This window comes from Trematosphaeria pertusa (assembly GCF_010094035.1).
Source record: "Trematosphaeria pertusa strain CBS 122368 unplaced genomic scaffold BU26scaffold_5, whole genome shotgun sequence".
NCBI classification, from domain to species: domain Eukaryota; kingdom Fungi; phylum Ascomycota; class Dothideomycetes; order Pleosporales; family Trematosphaeriaceae; genus Trematosphaeria; species Trematosphaeria pertusa.
Genome location: NW_022987216.1, coordinates 484,139 through 506,797, shown reverse-complemented (window position 1 = coordinate 506,797; position 22,659 = coordinate 484,139). Strand labels below are relative to the sequence as shown.

The 22,659-nt window shown below is 54.8% G+C and overlaps 9 protein-coding genes across 9 annotated transcripts; 6 read left to right on the top strand and 3 right to left on the bottom strand.

Moving 5' to 3' along the window:
- The first annotated feature begins 28 nt into the window (after positions 1-28).
- On the top strand, positions 29-1,881 carry BU26DRAFT_517480 (phosphoserine aminotransferas-like protein). Its single transcript, XM_033828587.1, has 2 exons — positions 29-1,468; positions 1,719-1,881. Exons 1-2 carry the CDS (start codon positions 259-261, stop codon positions 1,787-1,789), a joined length of 1,281 nt encoding a protein of 426 aa, XP_033685661.1. The 5' UTR covers positions 29-258; the 3' UTR covers positions 1,790-1,881.
- Positions 1,882-3,809: 1,928 nt separating this feature from the next.
- BU26DRAFT_423004 (uncharacterized protein) lies at positions 3,810-6,073 on the top strand (the record flags this gene model as incomplete). The annotated part of the gene is made up of 4 exons (XM_033823489.1): positions 3,810-4,027; positions 4,076-4,239; positions 4,286-4,662; positions 4,712-6,073. 4 exons carry the CDS (start codon positions 3,810-3,812, stop codon positions 6,071-6,073), a joined length of 2,121 nt encoding a protein of 706 aa, XP_033685660.1.
- Positions 6,074-8,576: 2,503 nt separating this feature from the next.
- BU26DRAFT_549383 (uncharacterized protein) lies at positions 8,577-10,768 on the bottom strand (the record flags this gene model as incomplete). Its single annotated transcript, XM_033831994.1, has 3 exons — positions 10,179-10,768; positions 9,489-10,130; positions 8,577-9,438 (listed from the first exon to the last, which is right to left on the bottom strand). The coding sequence occupies exons 1-3, from the start codon at positions 10,610-10,612 to the stop codon at positions 8,577-8,579; spliced, it is 1,938 nt and encodes a 645-aa protein (XP_033685659.1). The 5' UTR covers positions 10,613-10,768.
- Positions 10,769-10,924: 156 nt separating this feature from the next.
- On the top strand, positions 10,925-12,185 carry BU26DRAFT_603220 (uncharacterized protein). The gene is made up of 3 exons (XM_033835410.1): positions 10,925-11,727; positions 11,792-12,042; positions 12,094-12,185. Exons 1-3 carry the CDS (start codon positions 11,208-11,210, stop codon positions 12,148-12,150), a joined length of 828 nt encoding a protein of 275 aa, XP_033685658.1. The 5' UTR covers positions 10,925-11,207; the 3' UTR covers positions 12,151-12,185.
- Positions 12,108-13,400, bottom strand: BU26DRAFT_267931 (FAD/NAD(P)-binding domain-containing protein). Its single transcript, XM_033821336.1, has 2 exons — positions 12,893-13,400; positions 12,108-12,840 (listed from the first exon to the last, which is right to left on the bottom strand). Exons 1-2 carry the CDS (start codon positions 13,282-13,284, stop codon positions 12,288-12,290), a joined length of 945 nt encoding a protein of 314 aa, XP_033685657.1. The 5' UTR covers positions 13,285-13,400; the 3' UTR covers positions 12,108-12,287.
- An 893-nt stretch (positions 13,401-14,293) lies between these two features.
- BU26DRAFT_422866 (MFS general substrate transporter) lies at positions 14,294-15,996 on the bottom strand (the record flags this gene model as incomplete). Its single annotated transcript, XM_033823484.1, has 2 exons — positions 14,294-15,844; positions 15,892-15,996. The coding sequence occupies 2 exons, from the start codon at positions 15,994-15,996 to the stop codon at positions 14,294-14,296; spliced, it is 1,656 nt and encodes a 551-aa protein (XP_033685656.1).
- An 817-nt stretch (positions 15,997-16,813) lies between these two features.
- On the top strand, positions 16,814-18,252 carry BU26DRAFT_267925 (uncharacterized protein). Its single transcript, XM_033821335.1, has one exon. It carries the CDS (start codon positions 16,916-16,918, stop codon positions 17,957-17,959), a length of 1,044 nt encoding a protein of 347 aa, XP_033685655.1. The 5' UTR covers positions 16,814-16,915; the 3' UTR covers positions 17,960-18,252.
- A 190-nt stretch (positions 18,253-18,442) lies between these two features.
- Positions 18,443-20,157, top strand: BU26DRAFT_529840 (MFS general substrate transporter; the record flags this gene model as incomplete). The annotated part of the gene is made up of 5 exons (XM_033830919.1): positions 18,443-18,558; positions 18,608-19,117; positions 19,167-19,323; positions 19,374-19,706; positions 19,756-20,157. The coding sequence occupies 5 exons, from the start codon at positions 18,443-18,445 to the stop codon at positions 20,155-20,157; spliced, it is 1,518 nt and encodes a 505-aa protein (XP_033685654.1).
- Positions 20,158-20,434: 277 nt separating this feature from the next.
- On the top strand, positions 20,435-22,619 carry BU26DRAFT_603215 (sugar transporter). Its single transcript, XM_033835409.1, has 2 exons — positions 20,435-21,386; positions 21,439-22,619. Exons 1-2 carry the CDS (start codon positions 20,816-20,818, stop codon positions 22,548-22,550), a joined length of 1,683 nt encoding a protein of 560 aa, XP_033685653.1. The 5' UTR covers positions 20,435-20,815; the 3' UTR covers positions 22,551-22,619.
- The last annotated feature ends 40 nt before the right edge of the window (positions 22,620-22,659 follow it).

Here is a 22,659-nt window from a genome sequence, read left to right as displayed (position 1 = left end):
CAGCACGCAATTGACGTAAACCTTGGAACGCGAGGGACGCAATTCTTTCTGGGCGGGTGACTGCGCGCGCCGCCCACTCTACCCGAGATCGGACGCGTCCAAGGACTGCTGTGTGAATCATCGATAGAAAATTGCATTCTAGCTACCATAGTCACTCCACCGACCTCTTCTTCTTCTTCCTGCCATCACTCTTCCTTCTGTCGACTGCTGGCCCGTACTACTTACTCCACTAACTAGCAAGCAATCCTCCCCGCCGCCATGGTCAACCGTTCCGACGTGCACTACTTCGGTGCGGGGCCCGCTCCCCTCCCCACCGCCGTCCTCGAGCGGGCAGCTCAAGTGCTTCTGAACTACAAGGACAAAGGCATTGGCCTGTGCGAAATCTCCCATCGCTCCCCCGACGCGAACGAGATTCTCGCCGACGCAAAGCACGCCCTGTCCACCCTGCTTGACATCCCTGACGACTACGAAGTGCTGTTCCTGCAGAGCGGCGGCAGTGGCGAGTTCAGCGCGACCGTCTACAACCTCGTCGCAATATGGGTCGAGAAGAAGCGTGCAGCGATTGCCGGAGAGGTCGGTGACAACCAGGAGGAGGTGCTGAAGCGGATGCACAAGGCCGTGGACGAGGAATTGAAGCTCGACTACCTGGTCTCCGGCTCGTGGTCGCTCAAGGCTTCGCAAGAGGCGACGCGCCTCGTGGGCGCCAAACACGTCAACGTGGCCCTGGATGCGCGCAAGTCGAACGGCGGCAAGTTTGGCGTCATCCCGCCCGAAGACCAGTGGAGCCTCACTCCTCGGGCGTCGGGTGGTGGCCCCGCCCTGGTGTACTACTGCGACAACGAGACCGTCGACGGCGTAGAGTTCCCTGCCTTCCCGCACGCTCTCGAGGGCGACGATGCCCCCCTTGTGTGCTGCGACATGTCGTCCAATTTCATTTCTCGCAAGGTCGACGTGCGAAAATACGCCGTCATCTTCGGTGGCGCCCAGAAGAACATCGGCAACACGGGCATCGCGATCGTGATACTGCGGAAGTCGCTTCTTCCGCCGCACTCGACGCCAGCATCGCCAGATCTACTGAGAGCGCTGAACTTGCCCGTGGGACCCATCGTCTTGGATTATCCCACCATTGCAAAGAACAACTCATTGTACAACACTTTGCCTATCTTCGATGTGTGGGTCGCTGGTCAGGTCATGTCCGGGCTCGTCAACGCGTACGGCGCTAAGCGGATCGGGGGTCAAGAAGAGGTGTCGAATGACAAGGCTCGTCTGATCTACGACACGCTTGACAAATACTCGCATGTGTACCGGGTGGTGCCGGACAAGGCAGTTCGCAGCAGGATGAACATCTGCTTCAGGGTCCACGGCGGCGACGCTGACAAAGAGAAGGCCTTCCTTGCTGGTGCGGAAAAGAAGGGCTTGCTAGGCCTGAAAGGGCATCGAAGCGTGGGCGGCATTAGGGCAAGCAATTGTAAGTACTCCTATATCTCCGGTGCTATTATTTCTCAGCCAAGGTATGCGTTCGGAGAGCTTATGTACAGGTACTTGCCTATGCTATATATGCGCCGTGGTGGGGCAAGTCGCCGCTACAGCTCGACTGGACAACCGCCACGAGCAGGTGCACTGATTTGAGAATATCGGAAGGCCATCTCTTATCTTGTCTATGCACGATCGCTTCGTGGACAGAAGAGGGAACTGTGCTAACTCGTTTGGTGTCACAGACAATGCCGTATCAATGGATGGGGCAAAGGCCCTAGTAGCGTACCTCGAAGACTATGCCAAATCTTCATGAGAGGCCTTTCCGCATGACAGCATGACGGCGGCTTGCAGCTCAACACTATGAACGGGGCGTTTCGGTATCCAAAAGCATCAACTCGTCGTTCCATCAGACCATGATGGCGTATCTGCCTCTGCAAAAGCTCATTCAACATGATACCCTCGACCAGCAAAAGATGTAGCTAATCTACTCGTTGCTGATTCTCCAGCTCGATTATGCCTTCTTCACTACTGCACGTCAAAATCTGCCTATATGCGGACCTGTTATTGTGCGCATGACCGGATGTTTACACTGAAGCATGCCGTACCACGATGCACGCCATTCGCCTCAGTGCGAAAAGAGGCAAGATGGGTGTTCTCGAAAATTCCTCACGTGGAAGGGATTATGCCTTAGACTTACGGCAGCTTCCCATAGGACCGCGGATCGATATGGACAGGGCGTGCCACGCGTGGGCTTTAGGCGTGAGCTGGTGCACCCTGCACCCAGAGGACTGTCGTGAGACGTGAGGAGTTGCAGCAGGGAAGCGCAGCCAAGCTCTCGCCAGGCACACCCGCCACCCACCAGGAACGAAAGGAATCTCCACTGCAGCTCTCCAACACCGTCTTAACGCTTGGGATAAGGTTATTACTGCTTCTAACGGTGACAGAAACCGTTGAAACCGCGGTACCTGCAGAGCATCGGCGCAGACGGCAGCTTCCGCTGAGATCATCGTCTCCGCTAGCAGAGCGGCCTGCGGTCGAACTTTGCTGCTGCGAACGGTCAATTGCTCCGCGAGAATGCGTAATCCTCCGCTCGAAAAAAGGACCGCGACTCGCGTGGGAGGTGACGAGGCCTTAAAATGAGCTCAGGAATCAGGAAGCAAAGTTTACGAACTGCTGCGCCTTGCCTTTGAGGTTCTCGTCGTCCAAGGTCTCTTGGGCTCTCTCACGTGCCCCTGTGTGAATCATTCTCGCTTCGGCGCGCTCTTCGGGTCTAGCGGCACTATGCGAACCAATCCTATCGCATCGCGTGCAGCTCTTTACTCTTACCGGCTATAGCTACTGTCGCGTATTTCCATGCACCCCCGGTCCTGGAGCGGCCGGAGAGGCGTTGCATTGACAGCCGCGTTTCGGACATCCCTGAAGCGAGCGGCTGATACACACTCAAATCGAGGAACGTCACAACCTTACCTCAACCTCGCCAACCTCACGACAACCGACGAGCTCTCCCCCCGCGGCTCTCTGGTTTCTCAACGTGCCCGAGAAATGGCATCCAGGTCTAAAAATGGCCTCAGATTACAGAAACGAAACCATCGTGCCCAGAAGAAGCGCGGAACGTTGACAGAGAGCAACATGTTGATAGTTTGCAGAACCGCGCGATGTGCTCAACCCTCCATCGGTCCCAGCCGACATCAGTGGCTGCCGCATCGGACCCGCTCTGCCCGCCGCACTTATTAATCGGCACTGCTTCCAGCACGGCCAGTTTACGTAGCCGTGTGCTGTGGCTGATCGGGGAGGCCCCGGGGCAGTGGTCTCTGGTCGGGTCTCTCTGTACCCGTTGCCCAGGCTCCCCAGGCTATGCGCCCTGCATGATGTTGAAACCCCACCTCGACCTAGCGTACATCGTTACAGCCTCTAATAAGGTCGATTCAGGGAAGCGCCAATGCTTCCCCACCACCTAATGGAATGACAGACGCCTCAGGACCGCTGTCCCGAAACCCCGCGCTACTGGTCCAATTCCTAAGTCTTCTCATATACCGTTTGACGTCTCATACCCGCCTCCTGGCTCCACGCTTTCATGCCTACGCTCTTTTTCCTTCTCTTCGCTCTGCTGGCAGGTTCAGGCACAATACTCGACTGAAGCTGGACGGGTTACGATCCTCTTGTTCAACGTCAGTCGTTCTGCCTCCATGAATACGTGAACTTTTCCCATCTTTTAGCCGCTGCTGGTTTCCAGCGAGTCTCTTTACCTTCTTGTATATTTCTTTGCGGGAGTTGGCAAGATGGAAACATGGGGCCTCCGATATCCTCAACTCGACGCCCGGTCGCACTTCAACATGACTCTCAATACTTCGGGCGTCCGTGAGGTCCCGTGGACAGCGCAAAATGGAACAAGAGCCTTGATCGCGAGCCTTCAGCTGGCACAGGTCCAGACGCTGCGGACGATGCATCTGACACTGGGAGCTTTCAGCCTTGCCCTGGCTATTTTGACGGTCCATCGAATCATCTCAGATGCGAAGAGGGTAGCTGCGGTACAGGTTCCAATACGAAAAGAGTACGTGGAGACGGAAGCATTCGACGGCTGGATGCTAACTACTACTAGACGCTTCAGCGCCCTCCGAAACGTCCATCCTGCGGAGACTTTCCCACTCGTACTGGCTTGCGGTGCGGTCATACAACAGATTATCTTTGTATCAGTGCAGAGCACTTCCATTAGTAGTGTATTATCCAACCAGTGTCGGGGACTCGCTATGGTTACTTTTCCCGGTACGTTGAAGCAGCTTTGACAAAATGGGCAGGCTAACACCTGCAGCGATCTTTCTCGTGGGATACATAACTCTAGTCTTCGGCATCGAGATGGCCCTCCGAGCCTGCAAACACGAACGATTCGCTCCGCGAGGGAAGTGGAATACGACAATCTGCATCGGTATTATATCGTTCCTGCTGCTCCTCACATGGATGCCAACCGTCGCCTGGCCAATGTACAATCGGTGTTTTGGAAGCCTCATCTGGATCCCAATCCGCTACGAGCTGATCGCAATTGTCATTCTGAGCATCATTACGTTCTTTTTCCTGTTCCTGGCCGCTCTGATCAGCATTCAACTGATGAGGACGTCGAACGTGGATCCCAACGAGCGAATCGCTGCATCGAGGATGTGCTACTACCTGCTCATGTTGGCAGTAGTCTACGTAAGTACAATCGTCATGCTGTAACCCACACGCTAATCCATTTTGACAGATTCTGGTGATACCTGTGGAAGTACAGGCCCATCGACGAGATTTCATGGATACGTTGGCCACGTCGAGAATCGCGGAAGTGTCTCTCTTCACCTCCGGCGTCTTTATCGCTTTCTTCCACCTATTCCTCCGCGTGAACGCCACCCGACTCGTCATCAAACCCATGAGCGAGATGAAGTCGCCCTCGAAACAAAAGCGACCCAAGATCCGATTCTTCGGCCCAAGCGACCTCGAGATGAACATCAGCGGGCCTCTAGCTCTGCAAGGCGGACGGCGGCCAGAGAGCAGACAAGGTCTCATTGAGGTGGGCCCAGAGAAGAACCGTTACGACTTCGACCCCGAATACTTCGCACGACCGGGTGACCTGCCGCTCTCCCCAGGCTCCATGAAATCCCAGGCCCCTATTGACCCGACCAAGTGGCCATTGCCTCCAGACCCGGTCCAGACAGGCTACTTCGCTGAGCCCAAAGATGGAACAACCGGCCTTCACAAGCGTAACAAGTCCAGTTATTCGCTCTTCCCAACGCGTGCAGAAGACATCCCGCGCCTTCCTCCCACGGTGTACTCCCCACCGAACAGTGCTGGGAACCAAAACCGATTCTCTAAACTAGCTGTGCGACGGCAAACGCGCCGAAGCTCGCTCGGGGATGCCAAGTCAGTGACGGATGTCAGCGAAGCGTTCAACTTCCTTGTCAAGCCTCCACCGCTCTTCTCGAACAAGCACCGACGTGAGGAGAGCACTGCCAGCAGCGCAACCGTGCAAATCGGTCTGCGCTTCTCAGTTGCGCCGGCTACACTTGCCGCAGCCAAGTGCACACGCGTCGAAAGACAGATCGAAGCCTCTGACGACAGCGTCCCTCCCATCCGCCGTGATGACAGCGAGTCCAGCGTTGAGACGCTCGGTCTACCGATCCAGTCACCCTCGACAAACAACTCCTCATCCGAACGCCTCAGCAACATCGCCTTCCCAGAGCCTCCCAAACCCACCGCCTCGCCGAAGAACAGTCCCGGCAAGACGCCTGCCTTCCCACTCTCGTCACAGAACAGCGGGGCATACCTACAGTCACAGCGTGAGAAGGTACTCCCACCTACCCCTCGCTCCACCATGCCTGGACCGTCTCCGTCATCACAGCCTCCAGCGCCAATGTCACAAGTCATGAACGGCCTGCGGATGAACCCGATGTCGCCTGCCTCGGTCAAACTCCCATCATCACCGTTTACACCCGGCACGCCCCGCTCCGGCGCGACCTCACCCACCAAGTCCAACCGGACACGGTCACCCACACAGATGTCGCCTACAGCCGGTATACCCCTCGGCGCCGGCACAATTGCGCGCAGCCCTCCGCCCAACGGCTGGATATGACCCAACGGGACCCAACCTCCCGGATGACTCTTGTTGCGCGGAGTTTCCCACAAAAAGCGGGCTTGTAGATCGGATTTTCGGCGAGAGCCACCCTTGTACTACTACTACGAACGTTTCTGGTTTTGGCTTGGCAGAGGCCCGGTTTTGGGAGGGGGCATTTCTGCGGCGTTCCGAGGTTTCACTTTTCTTTCTTGCTTGTTACAAGACCCTTGCCTGCGGCTGAATACCCCAGCCCAGCACAGCACGGACACTTTGTCTATCCTTGGCCGATGGCACACACACCCACACCTTTCTCATACCCTCTGTACCTCATCGTCGGCAGTCACATAGCACGCCACATATCCAGCCTTCATTGATGCATGCCATTGCGCATGTGCGTTCACTCTCTTCATCTTCTTCTTATCATTCCATCTACCTTACTCCTGTAGTCGCTTTGCGGGTCCTCATAATTCCGAGGTCGCAATCATATTCACACCTGTTTCCACTGCCAAATTTTCGCTACGCTTGAAGGGCCTAGATAGTGGCCCCTTTTGGAGAAGGCCAGATGATGATGGTATGGCGCTTTTGTACAACGCTACCCACGAAGAATGGATGCTTTCAAATGAAATTATATCGCCCTTATTAGTCCAGGATTTACGTCTTGAGGTCTTTCCAAGTTCTAGCTAAGTTCTCTTGTGATCCTCAGCTTTTGCATCGCCTATGAGCATACTTCGTTCGACTGCGTGAGTGTAGGCAGCGCCTTGTCGCGCTTCGCGAAAACCATCCGTATCACCAGCAGTGGCATCTCCTCCACGTCAGCTCCGCCACAGCTCTGCAGATCTATCTAGTACGCAGGTCTCCCGTCCCGCCCGTCCTTCGAAATGCTCCGTGCCTCCAACCTGCCACTTGAGTAACCGAACTCCGTAGAATCCCTCCTCACAAACTCTCCTACACGGACTGAGTACTCGTCACCGTCAGGAACTTCTCAGAGAATCTTCCTATCGAGACTCCTACCCCCCTCCTCCCACCAGCCCTTCGTAGAATCCCTCACGCACTCATAGCATCGCTGCGTCATACCCGCATCCCCGTCTCACATTATCGGCTCGCTTCCGGGGGAGGATTTCTAGCCCAAGACACGTGCCGCTGTTCTCCGTTGTGCGTTCCCACGTTGTGGCACAGGACAATTCTCCAGAATAAAGGATCAACGGCCCTGAGTGAACGCGTCATCAGGCACCAACCGCTGTGGCATAAGGCATCCATACGGATAGGGCTGCAGCGACCGACGCGACCCGGCCCGCCAAGACTGCGGTGACAAATACTGGGCGCTGTGGCGCTGGGGCGTTTGGGGATTGTGGGGAGGAGTTGTGGCGCACGCGGGTTAGTTTGGGCGGCCAACTGGGGAAGGTGCGCTGAAGATTTAGGAGGAAGTGCTGCGGCGGTGGGGGGGTGGTGCGTTTGCCAATGGAGTGCGCGGGGAGACGTGATGGCGTTTGAGGAGACGGTGGTGAAGATGTAAAGGTGGTCGGGGTGTGATTAGTTCGTATGTGGTAGGGCCGGGTGAACACAGTCTCCACTTGGCGAGCGGAATTCCTTGTTCCTCTCTTCTTCTCTCAAATTTCCACCGTTTGCGTTTCCGTTTGGAACAGTTATTTGGATATTTGGAATTCGGCACGTTTGCCAGTTTAGTATCCGGTGGCGTACTTAGTACTAACTCGAAACTTGTGGGGAAGTGCGCTCTTCTGTTTGTCCGGGCATTTGGAATGGAAGGATGGCGGAAAGAAAGGGTATCCTAGCCTCTCACGGTGTGGAATTCTCCGGATAGAACGACGTGCGCAACAGCTACCCTGAAGGCCTTCGCGGGTGCGTACAATAGGACAGCTAATCTTACTTACTTGTACGGCGAGCCCTTAGATCCGGAGAATTCCCTACCGCAAGAGCCTAGCTGCGGGTTGATTGTAGGGAGGCGGGTAGAAGCGGCGAATAGGGGCGTGGTCAGGGGAGATGTATGGCGATTAAACGGATTTGGTTGGCTGATATAAAGAGTACGCGGCCAACGGCACAGATTTCCTAGCTGATAGGAGCAGGCGGGGAGCGGACTAAAGACACTGTTTTAATAACCGCAGCCTTTTATTCTTCGAATCGCATTCGAGAGGCCGGGATATTTGGAATGCGGCTCGGTTGCCTGCTACCGAGCGGGATGTGACTGCCTTGCCTTACTCGAGGGTTCCTGGATGTTCCAAATCCCCATGGACCATGGAGATTTATTACGAGACGAGGAAGGCTGTGCTGTCGTTCTTGCGCAGGGAGGCAAGAATTTGTGTCTGGATTGACTGCATCGCGGCTCGAGTCGCTTGAGGGATTGATAGACATGATTGGAACACAGCCGTCCGAGGCTCAAACCCTATGTCAGTTTACGCTGAATATTGATGACACTCCTTCAGCCCGCCAAGCTTTGAATCCGGACCATTCCCGACTGATTTTACCGATGTCAACTGCACAATACTGTGGCCCCCTTTGAACGGGTCTAGCCCCATGAATTCCGGATCGGAAAGGCGCTATCTCTACCTTCCCCTCCCAGTCCCACCCTAGTTCCAGAGATCGCTTGATACTGTGCCTTTTCGCCGTAAGTCCCGGTAGGCTGGCCCCTTGGCGGCCTGCAAGCAACGTTCGCGGGCTCCAAAGGCCGGTCGAGCCCCGATGGAGTAGGAAGAGGACCCGACACGGAAGTCCATTCTTGTATGGGTATGGTTATGATTCGGCTTTCATTTTCGCCTTTGACTAGCCTTTGTACCGGACTAGAAGAACCAATAGCGATGGACTTGCTCGACGGAGGTACTCCCAGCACAATGTCCAGGATGGGGTCCAGCATGGAAGGATCGTCGCCTGCCATGACCAGTGAATAGACTTCGGACGGACGGGGAGTCATGTGTTTGAACTTGCGGCTGAGGAAGGCTATCGCTTTATCGGCATCGTCCCCGCCATCGTAGTCCGGGAAATGTGGTTCTAATGGCGAGTAAGGGAGCTTGTGCTTGAACACGCCTATCTTGTTCCATACAAGGACAGTTGATGCGCGCCTTAAGGCCGATAGAGACGTCAGCTGATGGAAGGAGTGCATCAAGTTCCGCATCCTATTGTGGGTCCCTGTTGGGCTAGGAATGTCGTAGCTCGTCAAATCGACGACAAGGATCAGAGTGGAAATGCGTTCCAGTGCGACATCAGGTTGTCTTACGTAGAATTCCGGACCGGGCAGGTTGATGACCTTTACAGCGTGGCCTTCGCGGCGGAGACGGACGCCATATACCCCTCGCCTCGCTTGGACTCTCAGTGCATCAGCAGCACTAGGGACGTAGCACGGAGACGAAAGCCGGCATAGTTCGTCAGTGAGTCTATATAGGTTAGCATGAGCGGAGGATATCAATGGAATCATTGCACTAACAGTGGCACTTCATTCATATCCCCGCTCACGAGCGAAGAATCGCCTCTTCTGAATTGCTCATTGTAGCAAGCTGCTATTGCTCGTACGGTTTCGGGGTCAAGATTCTTGACAGAGCTCGGAACTGTTGTATACTTGAGCATCAGGGCACAGTCTTCCACTCTTGCGGCGGCATTCTTCCCTTTCGTTGACGTGCCCATGCGTGCACTTAGTTCTCTTAGGCGGCGAAGGTAAAGGCCACTCAATTCTTTCTGCGACAGCGCCAATTCCTCGATGCTATAGTGCTGCGGATAGACATCGTTGAGGAGGTTGACGATGGTGTTTTTTCCGCCCTCATCATCGCCCATCAGCAGAGCAAGGGTCTCAGGTGCGCGTTGAGGCAGAGTGTGATGCCACGCGCCTTGTTGTCGTCTTAACGATTCTTTCAGAGATCCTCTAAACACGCGTTCGTATACCTTCGTAGAGAAGAGTTCGTGGTCGAAATCGAAGATGAGGGATAGTTTCGATAGATTGTCTGTGATCCTGCCGATGAAGGATGCTGAATCGCGAAGTACGAACAACGAGACGGAGTCGGCTTTTGCGCGTCCAAGGACTTTGCGCGTTGTGGTTTTCTCAAGCAGTCGCCTCTGTTCGGAGAGGGTTTTACTGGCTCCTATCAGCTGCTGGCCATGAAAACGGATGCGATTGACCTACCAGTTGCAGGCAGTGAGGAGCAGCGTCAAGGCATTTATCTGTCGCTCTAGGAGCCTCTCTACTTCCTCCAAGCCGCTTGTTCCGAACACAAATTTCAGTTTCCCTGGGACATCTAGTGGTTTATCGGTCGCCACATCCAACGTAGAGACAAATATGTCGATCTTGGCAACAAGCAGTCTGCAGCATGATATGGACACGTCCAGATCCATGATGAGTTGGTGATGGGTTTCTCCAAGCTCCTCTTCTTTCCATTCTTGAACTTTGGTCAAAGCTGCTCGAAGGGCACAGAGTTGTGCGACGAGGCTGAAGAAGGTGAGCTCTGCGTCTTTCCAGCGGGCGCTGAGCCGGGCGATGGTGGAGATGGCTTTAGTGACCACTTCTATAATGTTGCAAAGCGCTCCCACAGATCCGATGATAGTGAGAGGGTCGGCCATGTTACGTTCAGCCTTGCTGCCTAACAAGGACCGCAGTTATGTAGTAGACAGTGCTGGATCAACCGTGGTGATTCGAAGGGCGTCTTTGCAGGAGAACGTCGAAGGCTCATTTGACCCGGAAGGGCACGGTAGGTGATGGTTTGAAAAGTAGTTCAGTGCAGCTTGAAGAATAATGAAGACGGTCGTGAGGGACGAAGGCGCATGGTGCAGATAAGCAGCCCACAGCCCCTCTTCATATTGCCACCATTCAGCCTTGTGGATAGCCTACTGTGAACACCCTCGTGCCGGCCTCAACCGCTCAGTCTAATTAGTAGGGATATGATGTGTAGAAATGGTTCAAATAATACGAACTACACCCCACTGTCGTTTCGTGGATCCATGAGGTCAATGTGTGCTTCACCCCGGGTCCGTGAATGAGCTGCGCCACGTCTCACGGCTTTCTCGGTCACCCAACTCGCTCAACTGTCACTGCGACGGTCCATGGCGGGCCTCACAACGCCGTCGCGAGACATTGAAAAAGCGATGAAGCCACCCTAGACATTCCTTCCACAACCGTCCAACTTCCACAGCCGCGCATCCTTCCACATCTACCATAATGCCCCTCTTCAAAAAGAAGCCGCACGACGGCACCAGCCAACCATTGATACCACCTCCAGAGCCCACCTCCCCACCAGCCTACGCACCTTCCGCACCTGTCCCTTCCTCTTCTTACCAACCCCGCCTAGCCTCGCTATCTTTCCACATGACCGACCGCATCCGCCTTCTTCATTTCCCCCCTGAGGCTATCGACGTCTGTCGCAGCACCATTCTTTCCGCCTGGAAGCCGCCTCACTCTGGGGCAATCGTCATCCAAGACGAGCGTCCCTATGGAGCCTCCCACGAGTTCAAATTGCGCGGTTTTCCGTGGGCCCTAGGAAGTTACCAGCCGGTTGAATCGAGTAGATTGGTTTGTGCGCTGTTAAGCACGCTTCATGGCCTGGGTTGGACGCTGATCTTGACGACGGATGTGACGAGGAAGATGAGGGACAAGGATACGTTGGTGTTTAGGCGGAGGCGCATGTGCCTGTGGAGTGTGACTGGGGCGTGGTCATGTTTTCGGGAGGCGACAGGATGCGGTTTGTTGACTGTAAGCGTATCTCCTAACCCTTTTGTTGAATGCATATTAACACGCGACTCCAGTCCCTCCCGAAGTCAGCCAAGCCACAGCGGCTCAGCTCGGCCCTTCGTGGGTGCAAGCCCGATCCGTCCACAAATCAGTCGCAGATGAGCTCAAGCTCCATGGCTCGCCTTGGTTTGCTAATGGGATAGAGACTATGAGGGTTCGTGAGCTGTTGCTGGTGCTGTTAGAGTCGCTTGAGGATGAGGGATGGACCGTGTTCGCGAGCATTGATCAGAAGCATGGGCGAGACGATTATACTGAGACTGATACTGTGAGTGGCTCGTTCCCTATGATTGTGATGACTATACTGACGGATGGGCAGTGGTATTGCTGCAGACCAAAAGGCTGGGTGAAGGGAGCCCCTTTGTACCATAATTGATGACTTGGTTTGAAATATTACGAGATGCATCGGAGATCGCTCGCTCACCGCCACGCTACCCGTACCAGAACTCATCGCGGAACCCTCGACCGCTTACGGCAGCCGGACAGATTTCGTTCCGAAGCTATACAATTCCTTCAAACTATGGAGAAATGCTTATACTTATCTGCCTGGAGCTGGGTGGCCGCGGCAACAGCCGCAAAGTTCCCACTCGCAATCGCATGCGGCACCACCTTGAACGGCGAAATACAATCACCGGCCGCAAATAGCCCGCGACAGCTTGTTTGATACGCTGGAGCCTCCGCCTGGATATCTCCCGTTGGCGACAGCTTCAGCTCGAGTTGCTGCGCAAACGGACCTTGTGGGACCGTCATCGGATTGTGGGCCAGGAACTTTACCTCCTTGGAGCTCCCATCGGCGAATTTGACCTTGACTCCTCCCTCGCTATCTACTAAGCGGCTGATAGCCCGAGAATCGATCTTGAACGGGGAATTTGCGCCCATGGTGCTGGCCTGCTGCGCTACCTCCTCAGATCCATTGGTAAAGATAGTAACCTCCTTCGAGAGCTGCGCCGCATTGTCGGCCATGTGGATGGCTAGGGCCGGCATCATGGCCAGGGCTTGGACAGCTAGGATGCCAGAGCACTCGGCGCCTCTGTCTTCGTACCCGAGGCAGAAGAGGCAGTGATAACTAAATCGAAGGTCAGCGGTCGCAGCCAGAGCTTCAATCCGGAGTATCTCACATCTTCTTCTTCCACAACTGCGCATATCCCTCGATTTCCGGGAGCACGTCGCTCGAACCAATAGCCAAGATGACCTTCTTCGCCTCCCAAGTCCTTCCATCTTCATCCGTAATGTTGAAGCAAGAGTCATTCTTCTTCTCAACGGAGGATACTGCGACATTGGTGAACTGAATGGTCTCGTAACGATCCTGGATTTGCTTTCTCGTCGTCTCGCGATACTCCTTTGGATCTGTGTGCCCCCAGCCCGGTACCGTATGCATATGAAGGCTCTTTGCGTTTCGATAGTTACCGTTGTCAAGCACAACGGCTGTGTGAAGCTGACGTGCCAGTGTTGCGGCGGCAGTAAGACCCGCGGGGCCCCCTCCGATGATGCCGACGTCTATAGAAGACATTGGGTAGGTAAGACGATTGAAAAGATGGGAGAACGGATGGGAATTGTGAGCAGAGTAACATTGTTTCCGCCTTTATCTTTTAATCGCCATGTATTGAAACCAGGGAAAACGTAGCAGCAGAGTCAGGGAAGGAGTTGGGGCGAGAAAGGACCCAAATGCGCGAATGTCAGACGCGCCGCCTGCTTACTGCACCTTAGAGGAATATCAACCACAGAATCTAACTCTACAAATTAATGATGAGCGCTTGGTGTACGACATATTGGGTTACACCGAAGATAAGGATCGAATTTTGCCTCAAGGAGGTAAACAAAATGGGGCTGGAAACCGTCGGGGAGGGCACAGTATTCAGCACACCAACGTTCCTGCGCCATGGGTTCGTGGTGATTGCTTGGACCAACATGGTTTTTCAGCGACAGAATCCGAGCGATGATTAGAAGCGATTGGTCCGTGATATCCAGGCCCAGCCCGTCAGCATCGTCTGGCGTCCCAAATATGGCAAATACGTGGAGGGGGAGACGGTTCTTCCATGGACGGGGAAGCCCGGGGAGGCAAAGCTATGAAAAAGCTCGGCTGTGCCGTTTCGTAGCATAAATGAAATATTGATTGCCTTCCTCATGTTAGAGGCCCCACAGATAGCTGACGATGTATGAAGGCGGCACAGCAGCGGATAATGCCCGTTGGAGATCCATGCCCGAAGGCTTCCACACAGGATGCGGTGGTCCGCGGGGTTGTGAAATTCATACGCACCCTGTTAGCCGCCAGTGATTCTTTGCTCCTTGGCCAACATATGCTAGCCGGGACACCACAGTCTCAACAACCTTACTGGATACCGTAAGCCATGCACTGCTCCTGCGGCAAATTCGACTACGGTGAAGGCCTTCAGATGTAGATGTACAAGACTGACAGGGTCTGAATTGTTGCGAGTCCACGTCAATGGAACTGATGGAATTATTGCATGATGGTCCATAGCTCAGAGAGACTGCTCTACCTAGGTTGGACATACCAGCACTCAGCTTCTCGCTCCCTGAATGGTAACATCCTCTACGACTTTCTTTTCTCTAGCTTCGTTTGTCTGCGGTGCGCTTTTCTCGGTTTTGTTTCTCTCCTCGTTCGATACTTTCGGGGTCTTCATAGACTGCCACCGAATACCCGCAGCGCCAAAGACCGTCGTACAAGACACCGCCAGAGTGATGTACAATGTCTGTACTAGCGCATCACTGAAGGCTTCGAGGGCCTTGGGTCGATCGTCCGGAGGGATCGCAATAAGAAGATCGCCGGCACCAGTTTGCAGGAACCCGCTTGTGTTGCTTCCAGGTGCGATAGTTGCTAGGCTGTCAACTAGGCCGTTTTGGAATACGCTCTGTCCGACTGCAACGAATACCGCGGCGCTCAGATTCTGCACGAGCGTGATAAAAGTCACGCCAATCGGAACATCTGATTCCGGAAGAAGCGTTTGAACAACATAGCTGGGCTGTCCAAACCCGAAGCCAGCTCCAAATCCATAGAGAAGCTCGTAGCCTACGATCTTCTGGGTTGAAATCTCGGAGTTTAAGGTCGTCAGGACGGCAGCGCCGGTAATGAGCAGAATCGCTCCAAGAATCATTGCGGGATTGTAATAGCCTGTGGCGGTCGTCATGGCCCCGGCCATTACGGAACCGACCACATAAGCCCCAATGGTAGGCGTTAGTAGTACTCCGGACGAGAGAGCGGTCTTGCCCCGGATGGCTTGGAACCAGAAGGGCAGATATAGCATTACGACGTATATCCCGCCAGTCAGACCGATCGCGTAGCTTGCGGCAAGCCAAATGTTTCGGTCCTTGCTGATGCTCGTAGGGATCGTTTTAGCCTTGGAAAGTCGGCTTGAGGACTGGAGCGCGGCGAAGGTGATAAGGAGCACTCCGGAAAGTACTAGCAATGCAATCACCCGTCCGCTATTCCAAGGGTACATGCCACCGCCCCATTGTAGACCTAGGAGAAGGCAGACGAGGCCCGATACCATGAAGACCGTTCCGGGAATGTCAAATTGGTTGATCTTTTCTTTGTAGCTCAAGGAGCTTGTTCTCGCGTGGGAAGGTGTTTCCACCAAGACGATGCAAATCAGAATGGTACAGGCACCAATTGGAAGATTGATGCCAAAGCACCACCTCCATGAGGAGCGGTCCGTCAATGCTCCCCCGATGAACGGGCCCGCGATGGCTGCGACGCCGAAGACGGCTGACATTATCCCAAGGTACGCAGGGCGGCTGGACAATGGAATGATTTTGGTAGTGATCAGGACTCCCCCAGAAAATATTCCGGATGCTCCAAGACCGGCTATTGCACGGCCAAAGATCAGGGCCGTGGAGTTGGGTGCTGTTGTGCATACCAGGGAACCAATCTCGAACAAAGCGATGGTGCCGATGTAGATAAACTTGATCGAAAAGAGCGTGTATAGCTTCCCGTAGAATAGCTGGAAGCTACTGAGCATAAGGAGGTAGATGTTGGTCCACCAGGCAATGTCGTCAAGGGAATGGAACTCGTCGCTGATGGTGGGTGCTGCGGTGGCGAGGATAGTTTGATCCTATAGAGAATATCAGCTCTGTCAGGGTGAGAGGTGAGTTTGTTAACTGCCATTCCGGTGAGGAGAACTGCGAGACAAAGTGCAGCCATGATGAATGTTAACTTGATGCCTCCAACAGTAGGGGCTGGAGTCACATCTTCTGTCGGAGACATGGTGGACACAGCGTCGTACAATTGATGAGGTTCGATCCAAAGTTGTGAAGGCAGAGGGTAGTGCTGCACGGAGGACACAGGCAAGACCAAATTCCCTAAGAGGACGACTTGTAGGCGGAGGGGGAAAGGGCGGAGCAGGACAGTGCCGCGTAGGAGGAGCGAAATCCACCGTCGGACTCACTGCGTTGACGACGGATGGCAGCCGACCGTTCGAGCCGCAGGATCTATGAAACCTGCAGGAATGCCTGTTATTTTCCCCAGTCGATGATGCTGCGCCGCAATTTAGAGGCTGACCGGCGCCAATTCAGCTCTAAGGACGACCCCGGCCACGAAAGAAACAAAGGGTGCTTCCTAGCTCAGATGTAATGAGTATGAGCCCGGATCTAACAGGCAAGGCCTACTACGGTTCTGTCAAGCGATGACAGAGGCCTTAGAGAAAAAAGACCAGTGCTCCTTAGAAATGAAGATTGACAGCACTCAAGGTAGCACTCGCGGGGGAACTTGACCTGAATTCCTCGTCGTTCGCTGTCAATTAGATGACATGCATCAAATTAGCACATCTGCCACCGACGACGAGTCCATTGAACAGACCATCGCTGCCACTCTTTGCATGGAAATGCGCGGGTGGAGCTGGGTCTGAAAGGGTTGCGCTATGCCGGAGCTACGCGAGACGAGACGTAACCCCACACGTCATCTTGTCCAGGTGTACTCCATGAGGAGAGCGCATTGAAGCTTTCTGTGATGCAATGCCATGGGCGGGTTGACTTGCAAGGTTCGCGGTGGGCTTGTTCGAAGTGGTAGTGAAAAGCGGAAATGGGGTCCGTGCGAGAGCTCGACAGACCTCAGACCACCACCACGGCTCACTTAAAGAGGCCGCCGCGAGGAGCACTCCTCCCGTGCTCGCGTCCTCGATAACACAATGTCCTGGCTTATACGCATTCGCCCCGGCGTCCTCGTCGTTTTCGGTTCGTCTGCCATTGGCGGTGCCGCATATCGACACTTCAAGCCCGGTTCCGCCGAAGCGTCGCTAAACCCCCACACCTTCACGCCGTATACCCTCGTCGACAAGCAAGACGTGTCCGACACGAGCGCGATATTCACCCTGCGACACCGCGATGGCGCACCGGATCCCGAGAGTGTGAAGGAGGCTTGGAAGCGAAGCGTGTGGAGCGTGCAGGTCAAGCAGCCGCAGCTGCAGATTGCACGGGCATATACACTGCTGCCCCCGAAGACAGATGGCATACAGGCTGGCGAGAAGGAAGCGGAGGATGTGAGGCTCTTGATCAGAGAAGAAGAGGGCGGCGAGGTGTCGACATATCTGCATCGGCTGGCAGAGAAGTCCACCATCGAGCTGCGAGGCCCGAACGTGGAATGCGAACTGCCCCACGACATTAAAGAGGTCTTGTTCCTGGCTGGCGGAACCGGCATCGCGCCTGCGATGCAGGTTGCGCAAGCACTAGGACGGAGAACAGGCAGCAAGATGCACATCCTGTGGGCGAACAGACGGAGGGAAGAATGCATAGGCGGCGTTAGCGACGAGCACATACCCGCGAATCCGATAATACACAGTGGAACAAGTTGGTGGAGGAGCTTGATCGGCCTCGGCCACACGGCAGCGCCACAGGCGGTCGTGGACAAGCACAGCAGCCAGGGCAAGGGCGTCCTAGTGCAGGAACTGGAAGCGCTGAAAGAGTGCAGCCAAGCAGGCACCAGAGGACTCAGCGTGCAATACTACGTCGACGCGGAGAAGACGTTTATCAAACCTGGCGATGTCGCGAAGCGGCTACATGTCGAAGGGCCAGAGGAGAAGGGGTCGAGGCTGATTTTGGTCTCGGGACCAGATGGCTTCATTGAGCACTGGGCGGGCAAGAAGCTGTGGGTTGGTGGACGAGAAGTCCAGGGCGAAATTGGCGGTGTGCTGGGGCAGATGGATCTGAAGGATTGGAATGTCTTCAAGCTGTAAAAATGCATTGTACGTATACCAGGTCGATACCCGGCTTCTAATATCTGCGAGCACCCATTGATCAGGCTCTCGACCCCAACTGGAAATCCATATTGGGGAAAGCCGGGGACCCTGGCTAAATTGTGGATCGGGGCGAAATAACGGCCCTATCGTGGACGGCGCCCGCGGGCATCTCCGACAGTAAAGCCGACCATGGATGGGCATGGGCACAGTTCCGCGCTGATTAATTTTGCAGACCGCGAGATGCTTTATCAGATCAGTCCATCGCAGACACGCGTCAATATAGTCTTCGCGCGCTCTGTCTTCTCTCTCTGTCTCCGTCGTCGTTGCGTTAACTCTTTCTTTCCCGACTGCAGTCTTTTCAACATGTCAGAAGACGCCGAACTCGGCGACGCGGTCTCGCCACCAATCAGAGACCCCAACGCGCGACCAGAATGCTTCGGGTCAACCATCCAGGAAGTCTTGTTCGTGCTTTCCGTCACCATGGCCGTTGCTATGGCTGCGTTCCTGACTGGATCCGTCATCGTCATGTCGTCTTTTGCGGGGCGCGATTTGCATATGACGAATGCTGAAATTACGTGGATGAATGCTGCGACTTCGTACGTACTTGCCACCTTCCGATTCCCATCGCAATCCTTACTGGGCTAGACTGTCTTCAGGGTCCCTGCTGCTCTTCTTTGGAAGTATAGCAGATCTGTTTGGGCGCAAGTCCATGTTCATAGGCTCCATGTTCCTCTTCGCCGTCTTTTGTCTCGGCGCCGGCTTTTCTAAGAACGGTCTCACTATCGATGTCATGAACGGCGTCCTGGGTATCTTCAGCGCATCTGCCGTACCTCCCGCCCAAGGCATGCTCGGTGCAATCTACGCCAAACCATCCAAGCGCAAGAACAAAGTTTTCGGGTGCTTCAGCGCTGGCAACCCGCTAGGCTTTGTCTTCGGCAGCATCTTTTCCGGTCTAGCGACGCAGATCTTTAACTGGAGGGCGTCATTCTGGCTGCTGGCCATCGTCTACTTGGTGGTGAGCGTTGTGGCAGCGTTCACGGTGCCGAACGACATGACGCAGAAAGAGAAATTCAATGAGGAGACGTTCAAGAGATTAGATTTGCCGGGTACGGGGATGACGATCCTGGGGATTGGCATGTTTTGCGCTGCGCTGAGGTAGGTTTATCGCTATTTAGATAGAACATCACTTGCTAATAAAGGATAGTCTTGGGAGCGATGCAACCGATGGCTGGAAAACGCCCTACGTACTCGTCCTGTTGATCCTCGGTGTTCTCTTAATGGCGGCGTTTGTGGTGTGGGAGATGAGGTACCCGTATGCGATGATTGATATGAAGATCTGGAACGACAGAGACTTCTCGCTGGTACGTATCCAATTTCCACCTCTATTGCGCGCTGACTGACCACTCCGCAGCTGCTCACTATCATGGTCTGCGGCTTCATTGGCTTCCCCGTCCTCTCCTTCTGGCTCGCCCTTTACTTCCAGAGAGTCCTCGGCTTTTCCGCGCTTATGACGGGCGTGCACATGCTGCCCATGGTCGTCTGCGGGCTACTCGCGAATCTTGTGGCAGCGCTCATTCAGCACAAGGTGTCTAATAAGCTCATCATGGGCCTTGGCGCAATAGCATATGTCGTCTCCTTCGTTCTTGCGGCAGTGCAAAGACATGGAGACTCCTACTGGGCGTTTTCCTTCCCTGCGCTGTGCTTGTGTGTTGTGGGAGCGGACTTCCAGTTCATCATCGCAAACGTGAGTCTTGGACCTCGCCAAGCCTAGCGGCAGCACTAACTTGTCATAGATGTACGTCCTCTCCTCCATGCCACCGAATCGGCAATCCATCGCAGGCTCCCTCTTCCAGACGCTCACCCGTCTATGCACGGCCGTCGGCTACGGAATTGCGACTGCCATCTTCGACTCTGTACAGAGCAGTCCTGCATCCTCTGGCTATTATGCGCACAATGCGGTCGAGCCGTATGCGGCGACGTTCTGGTTCTCGGCTGCATTTGCGGCCGTTGGTGTGCTCTTCGTGCCGTGGTTGAGGATTGGCACACAAGGGCATACGGGCGATGAAGGACGGTTGGTTGACCAAAGGGGTAGCGGAGAAGAGCAAATGCAGGGAGGAGGTGCAGAGAAGGGTGGAAACTCGGTGGGCGGTGCGGGGGAGCAAGTACGACCAAGGGACATGGACAAGGGAGTGTGAGCACGTGAGCATGGCATGAAATACGATGTCAGGCCTGTTTAGGATGTACATATTCATACGGCAATTTCGATTGGATTCCATGGAGCGGAAATTTCATCGCTTGTGCGGAACCGTTGTTCAACCTCGGCAACTCTTGACGAAGCCACCCCAAAGCTTGGAGAGGCTTCGTCTGACGTCAGTCACGATACAGTACGAAGCGCTCCCACAGCGACACTCACCTGATCGAAGTCCGAACCTTCCCAAGGTCATCCCCGGCCGATGCTAAATGCAGGGACGACGCAGACCGGCCTGGAATATTCCTTCGCCCGAGGTTTCGGCACCACGTCGGCATTCCAACGACCATCGCCATACCTAGGTGCTAACCCAAAGAAGGATAATGCTAACCCGAAGAAGGAAGGTAACACTCGCCCGTCCAACCACAGCGCAAAGCAACTCTCCGAACTCCACTTCTACCACGCGACCAACAACCCTGGCTCGAGCGACCATTTCCCCGCAAAATTTTATGGCTTAAAAGCTTCCTGTTTCCCTGTCACCATGCACCTTTTGTTCCTCAGGTTCCAGGTCCCAGGTCCGCCATTCTCCCCCTTCCCCTTCCCCAGCTTCTCGGTCCTTGGTGCGCCATTGGCAGTGCCGCTGACAGTAGTTGCACAAGGGCAAAATGGCTGAAGAGAAGGAAATCCAGCCCACGGGCACCGATATCCCTACCGACACCGACCACAAGAAGGCAGCCGATAAGGTCATCAACGATGCGCGTCTCGCCACTGAAAAAGAGCACTCCATGAGCCTATGGCAAGGTCTCAAGCTCTACCCAAAGGCCATCGGATGGTCGGTCCTCATCAGCACCTGCATCGCCATGGAGGGCTACGACGTCTGCCTCCTGTCCAACTTCTACGGCTTCCCGCCGTTCCAGAAGAAGTATGGGGAGCAGCTTTCCGACGGCAGCTACGAGATCTCGGCGCCGTGGCAAGCGGGGTTGAGCAATGGTGTTACTGTTGGCGAGATTATTGGGCTGATGATTAATGGGTGGGTGAGCGAAAGATATGGCTACAGGTATACCGTTATTACGTGCTTGGTGCTGATTATTGCCTTCACGGCGATTTTCTTTACGGCACAGACCGTGGTGCATTTGTTGGTTGCGGAAATCCTTTGTGGGATTCCGTGGGGGGTTTTCCAGACGCTGACGATTACTTATGCGAGTGAGGTTTGTCCGGTGGCGCTGAGAGGCTATCGTAAGTTCTGCCCCTTCGATAAGATAGTGTTCAATGGCTAACTAGGAGACAGTTACGACGTATGTGAACTTCTGCTGGGGTCTGGGCCAAGTTATCGGTATTGGAGTTATCCGTTCCATGCTGTCACGAGACGACGAATGGTCCTACAGAATCCCCTATGCCCTACAATGGATGTGGCCCGTTCCACTCTGTATTGGCGTCTGGCTCGCCCCGGAGTCTCCCTGGTGGCTAGTCCGTAAAGGGCGCCTCGACGACGCCAAAAACGCCCTTCTACGCCTCACAAACCTAAACCGCGAAACCGACTTCGACGCTGACGAAACAGTCGCTATGATGGTCCACACGACCGCCCTCGAAGAGAAAATCACCCAAGGCGCCACCTACCTCGACTGCTTCAAAGGCACCGATCTGCGCCGCACAGAAATCGTCTGCATGGCTTGGGCAATTCAGAATCTTAGCGGTAACGCCTTCTCCGGCTATTCATCCTACTTCCTGCAACAAGCCGGGCTCCCTCCGTCGACGTCGTACGACTTCGCCCTCGGTCAGTACGGCATCAACATGGCAGGCGTGCTCGGCGCGTGGTGGCTTATGAAAGCTGGTCTAGGTCGGCGGACGCTGTATCTCGGCGGACTTTGCGGTCTCTGCGCCATGCTCTTTGTCATGGGCTTCCTTGGCCTCGTCCCAGAATCGCACCGACAACAAGGCGCCATGGCCACTGGAGCCATCATGATCGTCTGGGCCATGTTCTACCAGCTCACCGTCGGCACCGTCTGCTACTCGCTCGTCGCCGAACTCTCAACGCGGCGCCTGCAGATCAAAACCGTAGTGCTTGGCCGCAACCTGTACAACGTCGTGGGCATCATCTGCAGCGTTCTCTCACCCTACATGCTCAACCCGTCCGCGTGGAACTGGAAAAACTACACGGGTTTCTTCTGGGGAGGCATTTGCTTCTGCTGTATTATATATACGTATTTCAGGTTGCCGGAGCCGAAGGGACGGACGTTCGCGGAGCTGGATTTGCTGTTTGAGAAGGGCGTGCCGGCGAGGAAGTTTTCGAGTACAAGGATTGATGTGTTTGAGGAGACGCATGTCGAGGATACGGGCATCTTTCATCAGTATGAGGAGAAGGTTGAGGCGGTGCATAGGGAGGGGTCGATTGTTGCATAGGCGGGGCTGTGGAGGAGGGGATTGGTTCGCGGGAGGGGTGGAGCGCTGGGTGGGTTTGTTGCGGCTTCTGATTCTTCTGATGCGCATAGGAAATGCTTGTTCGGCTATG

What these genes read in the sequence shown, in the direction of transcription:
- BU26DRAFT_267925 (XM_033821335.1), top strand. Translation starts at nt 16,916, where the DNA reads ATGTCCTGGCTTATACGCATTCGCCCCGGCGTCCTCGTCGTTTTCGGT.
- BU26DRAFT_603220 (XM_033835410.1), top strand. Translation starts at nt 11,208, where the DNA reads ATGCCCCTCTTCAAAAAGAAGCCGCACGACGGCACCAGCCAACCATTG. An exon ending in TCGGGAGGCGACAGGATGCG is followed by an intron (nt 11,728 to 11,791) that starts GTTTGTTGACTG and finishes ACGCGACTCCAG; the next exon opens with TCCCTCCCGAAGTCAGCCAA. An exon ending in ATTATACTGAGACTGATACT is followed by an intron (nt 12,043 to 12,093) that starts GTGAGTGGCTCG and finishes ACGGATGGGCAG; the next exon opens with TGGTATTGCTGCAGACCAAA.
- BU26DRAFT_267931 (XM_033821336.1), bottom strand. Translation starts at nt 13,284, where the DNA reads ATGTCTTCTATAGACGTCGGCATCATCGGAGGGGGCCCCGCGGGTCTT. An exon ending in CAGTTGTGGAAGAAGAAGAT is followed by an intron (nt 12,841 to 12,892) that starts GTGAGATACTCC and finishes CCTTCGATTTAG; the next exon opens with TTATCACTGCCTCTTCTGCC.
- BU26DRAFT_603215 (XM_033835409.1), top strand. Translation starts at nt 20,816, where the DNA reads ATGGCTGAAGAGAAGGAAATCCAGCCCACGGGCACCGATATCCCTACC. An exon ending in GGTGGCGCTGAGAGGCTATC is followed by an intron (nt 21,387 to 21,438) that starts GTAAGTTCTGCC and finishes ACTAGGAGACAG; the next exon opens with TTACGACGTATGTGAACTTC.
- BU26DRAFT_517480 (XM_033828587.1), top strand. Translation starts at nt 259, where the DNA reads ATGGTCAACCGTTCCGACGTGCACTACTTCGGTGCGGGGCCCGCTCCC. An exon ending in CGGCATTAGGGCAAGCAATT is followed by an intron (nt 1,469 to 1,718) that starts GTAAGTACTCCT and finishes TTGGTGTCACAG; the next exon opens with ACAATGCCGTATCAATGGAT.